Below are 7,777 nucleotides of genomic sequence, written 5' to 3' on the forward strand. Positions count from 1 at the left end.
CTATCTTCTTTAAAAAGTTCAAGTTATTTCCTTCTTGACCTTGGTAGGCTACTAGCAGCTTTTCCTAAGTGTAAAGGAAGTTTATCCTTAATTTAGCACATACACCCATGAATATGACTACTCCCAAAGCTATATGGCTCACATTAAAAAAGTCCAGTACCTCCATCATCTTGTGTAGCAAGACAAAAATGAAATTTGTAAGCTACGTGCATGTAAAAAGTGGCCCTATTTTTTTATAGGCTAAAAAGCTAGAGGGAGCAAACCTCAAGAGAAAGCAAGTAAATCATATAATACCTGAAAGTAATCCGTGATGAAGGATCCCAGTTCACTCTTCAAAAGCCGTCTGTAGACAAAAGGAATGCAGCCATGAAGTAACAGCCCTTGCTGGTAATTTCTTAGAGGTATATCTGCACTTTACTACCAGTCATGCCATAGATATGTGAGTATATGTGAATGTGTCATTTTGGCCACAGTTGGATTTCTTTTACATTTAGGTATAGATTCTACAAATGACCACAAAGGCTATTCTCAAATTATGAAGGAATCAAATAGTTCCATACACCTAGAACAAGAAAGGAAAAAAAAACACCACACCAAAAAACAACCAACCAACCGAAGAAAAAAAAAATTACCCCCTTGAATGCCCAGAAAGTTGGGGAGACAATTTCAAGTTATTTAGTTTGAAATTCATGGGTTTTTCTGCCTTTTGTTTAAAGAAAGATACCTTTAATTTCACAGAAAATAGCATATTTCCAAGAGAAAAGGAAGTACATCATTAGGGAAGTAGAAAGTGGGAGGATAAAAAGAGTAAACACACGAGCAGAAGCCGCAGCTTCCCTATGACTACTGCATTAAAAAGGCATATTTTTCAAGAAAGAACTTCTAGAAATTTAACAAGACGTATTTTAAATACACAAAGGCAGAAGCCACTCTAAACAAGTATTTCTGATAAAAACTGTTGTATTTTAAATCAGGCTGTCATAGAAGGTTTACATTGTAATTCATATTTATATTTCAAAACTCTGATACAAAAATCAGGATTGTTTTAAACCAAAAGCAGCATTTAAAAAAAAAAACAACAAACACAAGTACTCACAAAGAGCATTTGCACTTTCAGCTTTCAGTGACTGTGAGCATAAGTTCTGCAGCAGTAAATTCTGCCTAAAATTTAAGATGTGCCCAACACTTTCCACTGTAAAACACTGCATTTTTTCCTGTTCTAAGAGATTTGCTTTTCACCAACACAAAGTATAATCAAGAGTGCTTGAAAATGGCATTTGAATCAGGGACCATCCAGTTCTCAGGCTGCATTCTTACTAAGAAACTACACCACTTTTTCCTAATCTTTGCTGAAAGTCAATTTTAACAGCAACTTTCCACTCTAACCATTTTGTAACACTTCTAAATTTATTTGCGTGCCAACATTCTTTACTCCTTCTCTCTCAGGGCAATTATATTTACCTTTCCCATCTCAAAGTACATTTCTGTTTCTATGAGATGGGATAAACCAGATAAGCCTTTGGGGGCCTGTTTGTCAGAAGTTCTTCCACCGGCTTCAGCAGAGTCCAGGGGGTTCTCCACCAGCTGATTGACAAGCTCATGACAGGACTTCACCTCAGAGAGGTAGAGCAGCAATTAGAGGCTTGAGCCCTAGAGAGAACGCAAGGAAGAAGTCTCTTCCTACTCACAGCCAGGTCTCCTCCTGCTTCCTGAAATCCCAAATCTTGATGGCATTTCTTAACATTTCCTCTTGCTGTGACAACTGACTTTCAGAGCAGTAAAAAACAAAAACAAACAAACCAAACACCACCACCACAAAAAACAAACACACACAACAACGATACACCACCAACAACATGGTGGCAGCAATCCAGAGCAAAATGTTACCACCTGCTCACCTCTTAGTCCTGCCATTACTGTTCTACTTTAAAACTCTCCTGCATTTCCCACTGTCAAATAACTAAATGCTGTGCAAAAATCTGTGAGTGTCTTAAAGCACTGCCTTTGCTAACTTCCACCAAGGAGCTGAATGAAGAACTACAACAAGGAAAGTGCAGCAGTGTAACGTAATGGCACACAAGAGCTGGCCGTCTGACAGGTCTAGCTTTTTGCCCAGTGTCGAGCTAGAGATTCACCTCATGCACACAGAACTAATGTGTTGCGAGCTACATCAAGAGTCATAGGTGCGAGACTGCAGGTGTGCATACATACAGATGCATGTCCTTTCCTCCTTAGATGGACATTAATGAGTTACTTGAATGTTAAAGTGATCTATTTAGAGAATGACATTCACAGATGTAACCAATGCTCAGGGCACCTGCAGGAATATTAATCACGTATTTCAAGGTGAGCGCTCCTAAGTGCTGCCTGAGAGTCCCTGTCCATGGAAGAGTGCATTTCCACTCCTACCATCAGCACTGCTTAAAAAGCATGCACAGTTCACAAAGAATTTCCTGTTCTTCGCTTCAGTAACCCACATGAAGAAAGCAGAGTCAAGCTACTGTGGCCAAGCCCAGGCAATACAGCTATTCTGCCTGGTGTCCTGCCTCCCCACAAGGATAGGAAAGACTCCCTGCTTGCACTGGGGAGGAAAAGCAGGCTGTAGCCACCACAGTGAGCAACAGCCTGGCAGACGAGTCACAAACCCCAAAGCCAGTCCCCAAGCCTGCCAACAGACTGTAGGTTAGGGTATTTCCAAAGGCTTAGGAAATTAGTTTTTCTTTTCACATACAGAAATACTCATCCCATGAAGAATTAAGACTGTTCCAAGCACTTAAGCCTAACTTGAGGACTTCTGACCTGAGCACAATAAAATACCATTAAAGAATGAAACACTGCCCTCACTCAGCTGTCAAAAGGAATTATATTAAACTTTCACCTTTGGGACCAGACCAAATAGGACAGAGTCTCGTGCCCTGCAAGCTGCATTTATTTTGAAAGCAGGGAAAGGGGTAGTTTAGACTGCTGCTTAGTATGTGCTTAGCCCAAATTGCCATTTCAATCTTGGTGTTTGGGAAAACTGCAATAGGGATGGGGGGGTGAGGCATATAAAAGGAGAATTGGAGTCCTGTATGACAGCATTCATGATGAATGAATATAGATATAGTGGGAAAGAGAGAGGGAGGAGGAACCACATACATCAGCTCCAACAATGCTCCTCCTAGGAGCACTTGGAACCAAAGCAAGAATAAATTGTTCTTTATCTACTCTACAGTCCTATCTATTGCTAACCAAACTTTCCAAATAATCAGAATGAAACCACAGATAATCACAAAACCTGCTTAAAAAAAAAAAAAAGATACTTTTAATCATAATTAGCATCAGTGTAAGAAAATGTTTGTTAGGCTTTTCCGTTTATCATCTTTAGGGTCCATATCTTCAGGTCTTGCTCTGCAATTGTCACATGAAGATTAAGCTTTTAAATGAAATGCCATGTTTTGCTTTCAGTTTAAGCACTTCATGGTTCTGAGAAGCTCGGGTTTAGAAAAGAGATGTTACTACCATCATGAATGCCCTTATAAGAATGTGTAAAAATCAGCCAGAACCAGAAGAGGCAAACTCCCTAGGATGGGACAAAATCCTTGTAATCCAAGTTAATACACATCCTGTCCTTGTCAAAGCTACACATCCACACAAGTCAGAGAAACATTATCCAAGTGTCCCGTGCCCTCCACCAATAGCAAAAAAAAAAGTTTGCCTGAAACCCCGAAGTTGAACTTAAGTTTGCTTCAGTCCCTTCTCCTCCCACCAATATCCTCCAACTGCAGCTCTGTAGGGGAACAAAACCAAGCAGACACCAAACGAACAGCAACAAAAATCCCTTTTCATGCATTTCAGCAACCTACCTGATATTTTCATTGAGCGTGTAAAGTTCATTGTTCTGCAAGCCTCCACCTTTGAACACATTTATCACTGCTGTCTGAACACTGCCAAAAAAGAAATGAGACAGTACAACATCCATAAATAACAGCCATCACTGTTTAACACAGAATGCAATGTGAGCTAGCCGCCAAAAGCTGAGTGGATATAATGGGGTGGAGACGTTAAGTGCACTTAAATAATTGCATGCTTTCTTCCCTGGAAATCATCACTCTTATTTACCTACATCTCTCATGGAAGACAGGGCACAACCAACCTCAAGTTGTGCCTGGAGTAAGCAAGGGACACTGTTCACAAAGAACATGTTCTCACCAGATATATCTTCAACATATCTGTTTGGGGGTTCTCTGCTGTGCATTGCAGGCTAGTTGCTATGAGAAGTCATAGATTTTTGGCAATATCTGCCAAACACACCACATTATATTATCCAATGATGCTAGCAAGAACCACTCAATCTGCGGAGTCTGACAGGACCCTGACTGTGCTGGATGACATTCTGCAGCCAGCATCACCTTAGTCAGACCCAGCTTTAAGCCCTGTTAATGCTTGTAAGATGCTGCTGGAGGATCTTCTAACTCATACTTCTCTCATCAGCACAGAGGAAGTAATGAAGTGACAGCCTACAAGATGATTTAGCAGGTCTAAGGGCTTGCCATGGCTAACAAGAGGAGGTGTCATTTCCTTAAAGAGCATTGCCTTCTCTGGGTCAGTTACGGCACTTGCATGCTTCACAGACCTCAGCTCACTATCCTAGCATAAAACTGTGATGTTTTTGCTGGGCTACTTTTGTGTGTATTAGTATTAGTAAGCTGAACTAGGCCAGCAAAAGAGAGGGATCAGCAGAGTGCAGAGCTATTGCAAGGTGGCAGAAGCAGGGGTGGGAAGACTCAGTTTTGGTAGCAGCAGCCCATAAGATCAGATCAGGACATCTCACTCTCCACCCTACACACTGTTTTTCCAGTTGCCATTGCTGCATGACACACACTGTATACAGGATTTAGCTGTAAATAGGAAATGCTGGTAGAAGCCACAAGCTTAGCAGTTGTCAGAGGAACTTAGCTGTGGTAAAAGCTTCATAATATGCAAATAAATTCCTGTTGTGCATTAAGAAACTGGCATTTGTTACAGTAATAGGAATGTGTTTTCCTAAATGGCACTTCAAAAGGTAACTGTTAACAAAGAGTAATTCTGTTTTACATCAAGACAATATCTCTGAATGATGTTGGCCAAAAACAAGGCTGAACACTACTAGGTCTGATTTTTTCACCTCAATGGAGGTTTTCAATGCTGGTAAAGCTTGAGCATGTCAAGAATTCGTGCACACTTATAAACAAATAAGCTGAGCCATAAATTGTCTGAAGCACAAATATCAGACATGCACAGCCCTTATTGCAGGGCTGTTGTAAGGCAAAAGCTCAGCCCAGGTGGGTCCTGCTCACCTGTTCCAGGCAGAGCTGGAGCTGAGCTGCAGAGCCTGCCGGGCTGCCTGAAACCGTGGCAGGTCACTGAGGACTGGGGAGCTCATGAAGCGAGGTCGGGGCCGTCTGAATGAACCCATCTTGTGGAACTGGGGAGCAAAGGATGGAGCTACGGTGAACCCTTCACTCATACAGTCAGGTGGAATGGAGCAGGGCCATCAGAAAGTCTCTGCTCTTGAAGGTCCAAGTGTCAATCTCAGTGATGTCAATGAGTCTTCAAGCCCAAGGACTCAGCCTGCAGCAAAAGCAGAGTCAGCCTTGGACTAGCAGTTTCCCACAGCATCAGTTTGTGACACAAACATGCACTGCAAGACAATGAAGGAATTGATGCAGTCCTGCAAAGCAAAGAGAAAAGAAAAGAGTAAGACAGAGAAGGGAGGGGTGAAAATATCATATCCCATTAACAGCAAACTTGGGCAAATCTTCCAGAGTTCTACAACAGCAGTCTTCTTTCCCATCTTGCTCCTTAAACAATGACCCTACACAGCCAGCCAGAAATACAAGCATGGTGTCTCCATTTCAATTAGCAGAGATGCCTAAACTCTTCTGCCAGGGGCACTTCACAAATACCTTTAACTACAGTTAGCCATTCAGCCTGTATAAAATAATATTAGAACCTGGAGAAAGAGAAAACTCTTTGACCAGAAAGGAACAAAAGACGAGCAATAGAAAAAAAGATGAACAGACAAACACAATGTTTTGGTTTGGGGTTTTTTGAGAAGTGTTGTGCAAGGGAATAAACCCACTCATTACAAAAAGGATACAATAGGGAGCCTCTGCAAAAGAGGTTGGACAACCAGATATTTTGACAGCAAGCAGGACTTATGTTTGTCTTCTACAGAATGAGAATTGCTAGGCCAAATACAGAATGCCCGTATTTTCCGCTCCATATAGATGAATATGTAGCCCCAAGTAAACCACAGAAATACAAGAAGTTAGCTTGGATAAAAACCACCAAAAAAAATTTGCAAAGCTTCTGTACTTGAAAATCTTCCCACTTCAGATGAACACAATTAGTAGATGTAGTTGGCACTTTGGAGAATGGAGATGTTGGAGAAAGGAGAGGAGGGGAAAAAAAAAAAAAGTTGTATAACTGAATGGCACATGAAAGATGTAAAGCAAAGTCTTCTCTTTTCCACTACATCTTCAGCATGAAGTGAGAAGCGAGATCATCAGTCAAAGAAATGTTGTGTATCTGCACAGTGCTTCTAATCTGACTAGAGTTCAGCTTCAGGAACCTCTTTCCACTCCCCAAACCATAATTAACTCTTCTACGTGTAAAAGAACAGCTTCCTTCCCATCCAGCCAGCCCCATTTCATGCTGAGCTCACTTTGCTACCCCGCCTCCACATGGCTTTGTCAGATTCTGAAGAACCACCATGAAGCCCTTGCAAGCCCTTGCTGAGCCACGGGCACCACACACCCAGCTGCTGAGGAAGTTAAAGGAGAAAATACAGAGAAAACACCTCGTTTTTTAGGCACTGAAACCGATACTATCATTCTTGGTGCTATTCAAGAAATAACTACAGTTGTTATTCCCCCACAAGCTAAATACAGTTTGCACAGGTATTTGTGGAACTGGAACATGGCTACAACTTTTTTCTGTCTTTAGACATCCCCTGGCTGTCTTTAAAGATGACAGAGCCCAGACAGTCTTTCATGACATGAGCTTAGCCTTTACTGTTGTTGCTTGCAAGGGCAGCAATCTGCTGATTCTGTGGCTGCTCTGTTTCAATTAAAAAAAATAATAATAACTTTTAGAAATTAACAGTAAATGTAAACTAATACAACCCAATCAGCAGGGTATTCTGTGTGCATTTTGAAATAACAGTTCATTTCACATTGCCCTTACCTTTTCAATCTGCCGACAATTCTCTATTGGCAATTGTAACCACATCAGAAATAAGAAGAAAAAGGCTACAGCACCTTGGAGAGCCGAAGGCAGGCTTTTCTCACAACATACCAAAAGGTGTCCGGGAGGCAAAGCTTAAGTATAACAGATGTTCCTGTTGCAAAACAAGTGCTTGTGCCAATATTTGTCATCTCCAAGCTCCAAAGCTGACAGTGTGAGGAGCTGAATGAGTGACAGCTCAATTCTAGCAGTGCAGTAACATTTCTAGCTTAAAAATTTTTGCACTGGGAAAAGAGCATATATTTTTCAGAGCTAAAAAATGTGATGTGTTACTTTAGATCAGTTGTAGGCATTTGACAGGGTTAGAAACAGTGGTTAAGAGGCCTGCGATAGTCCACAAGCCTCCTAGTACCACTATTCCATGTGCCATAAATGTGTACAAGTATCTCTCTTTCTCACCAGCAGTGAAGATGTTTTATAAAGCCGCATTTATATTAATTTGAGTTAGATTCAGTTGCAAGGGGAAAGCCTAAATTCAGGAATGTAAATCAGGAGAACAACCTCTGTG

At 41.3% G+C, this 7,777-nt stretch overlaps 1 protein-coding gene across 2 annotated transcripts in view; it reads right to left on the reverse strand.

The window, feature by feature from the left end:
• PRR5L (proline rich 5 like) overlaps window positions 1-5,589 on the reverse strand; it is a 44,844-nt gene extending 39,255 nt beyond the window's left edge. For both annotated transcript variants that reach the window (XM_065636471.1, XM_065636470.1), the window contains exons 1-3: window positions 5,319-5,589; window positions 3,846-3,926; window positions 295-343 (exon numbers count right to left, since the gene is read on the reverse strand). In XM_065636471.1, the coding sequence (XP_065492543.1) occupies window positions 295-343; window positions 3,846-3,926; window positions 5,319-5,488 (300 nt within the window). In that variant the 5' untranslated portion in view covers window positions 5,489-5,589. The remainder of the gene's footprint in view (window positions 1-294; window positions 344-3,845; window positions 3,927-5,318) is intronic.
• Between the last annotated feature and the right edge of the window lie 2,188 nt (window positions 5,590-7,777).

This window comes from Caloenas nicobarica, chromosome 5 (assembly GCF_036013445.1).
Source record: "Caloenas nicobarica isolate bCalNic1 chromosome 5, bCalNic1.hap1, whole genome shotgun sequence".
NCBI lineage: Eukaryota > Metazoa > Chordata > Aves > Columbiformes > Columbidae > Caloenas > Caloenas nicobarica.